Source organism: Camelina sativa, chromosome 8, assembly GCF_000633955.1.
Source record: "Camelina sativa cultivar DH55 chromosome 8, Cs, whole genome shotgun sequence".
Classification (NCBI taxonomy): Eukaryota; Viridiplantae; Streptophyta; class Magnoliopsida; order Brassicales; family Brassicaceae; genus Camelina; species Camelina sativa.
The window spans coordinates 6,261,345-6,262,729 of NC_025692.1; the positions used below are offsets into that span (position 1 = coordinate 6,261,345).

The 1,385-nt window shown below is 44.0% G+C and overlaps 1 protein-coding gene across 2 annotated transcripts in view; it reads right to left on the reverse strand.

Moving 5' to 3' along the window:
- LOC104706444 (beta-glucosidase BoGH3B-like) overlaps window positions 9-1,385 on the reverse strand; it is a 3,843-nt gene continuing 2,466 nt past the window's right edge. For both annotated transcript variants that reach the window (XM_019229212.1, XM_019229211.1), the window contains 4 exons: window positions 1,175-1,279; window positions 917-1,099; window positions 637-841; window positions 9-496 (listed from right to left, as the gene is read on the reverse strand). In XM_019229212.1, coding sequence (XP_019084757.1) covers window positions 18-496; window positions 637-841; window positions 917-1,099; window positions 1,175-1,279 — 972 coding nt within the window. In that variant the 3' untranslated portion in view covers window positions 9-17. The remainder of the gene's footprint in view (window positions 497-636; window positions 842-916; window positions 1,100-1,174; window positions 1,280-1,385) is intronic.

Sequence of the window (1,385 nt, forward strand, 5' to 3'; positions counted from 1 at the left end):
ACGAACCAAAGGCGTTATTATACTGGGTTAGTGATTAACCCGAATCCAAACGGGTACAACGGGTCGTAATGCGGGTCACCAACGTTCATCGGCAACTGATCAACTGTCTTAAACCACGTCCGAGCCAATTTCCCGGTGAATCCATAATCACCGAACAATACATCAGCCACTCCTTGACCTTCCGTTCCCGGCAGCCACGCCGCCACTAGCGCGTCCATGTTCGAGATGTAAGGCTGCATCACCACCGGACGCCCCGATACTACCACCACCACGCATTTCACCGATGCGCACACGTTTCCGATTGCGCTCGGACCTGGTTCCGATATTGTTAAGTTCGTGCTGTCTCCGAATCCTTCCGCGTACGGTTTCTCTCCGACGACCACGATTCCGTAATCGAATTCGCCGGATTTGACGAAATTGCTGTCGGGGTTTTGATCGTAGACGACGGTTGTCTTCGGATCCACCGTGTTTTTCACCGCCGCGAGGATCGTTGTTCCTGCAAAATTCAATTTCTAATTAGTGAAATAAATCTTGAAGTAATGTTACTATTTGGGAATTTTGAGGGAACCCTAATGTTCTATATGATGATGATTCATTGGAATGAAATGGAGTGAGGACAAGTATTTATGTGTGTACCAATGGTGAGATTGTTGCCATTGAGGCCTTGCCATGTGATTGTCCAGCCTCCACATTGGTATCCCAAGTTATCAGCGTGTGTTCCTGCAACAAGGATCTTTTTGGTCTTCTTTGGCAGAGGAAGCAATGGCTTATCTGCATTTTCACCATTCTTCAACAGCACCAGAGATTTCCTTACTGCTTCCCTTGCCAGTTCTCTGTGTTCCTGTTGAGTTTGTTCAATGTTTAGTTTGGGTTCTCTAGTTTCAAAATTGGTGTTTTGTTATCTTACATTACATACCTTACTACCAAGCTGGTTGGCCAAGCTATGATCAGCCATAGGATCTTCAAAGAGCCCCATTGTGAATTTGACTCTCAAGATTCTCTTCACTGCATCGTCGATTCTGCTCATCGGGATGAGTTTTCGCTTCACCTGACTTGTTAGTTCGTCGATTAACTCGGTCAAGTTTGATGAACCCATGATCTGCATTGGATGGTTTTAGTCAATCATCAAGTGTTTTAATATCTTGAAAACTTAAGAACAATTTTTTAGACTGACCATATCGAGTCCAGCAGTGATAGCAGCATTAATCGAGTGTGAATAGTTAGCACCAAGAGGTGTGGTGATCTGATCAACACCTAGATAATCGGAGATGACAATGCCCTGCAAGAGATTTAAAATCTTTTCATTTTTCTGCTTTGCTTAAGATAGTTTTTTTTTATGATGAAACTAAGTTACCCTGAACTTGAGCTTGTTCTTGAGGAAACCC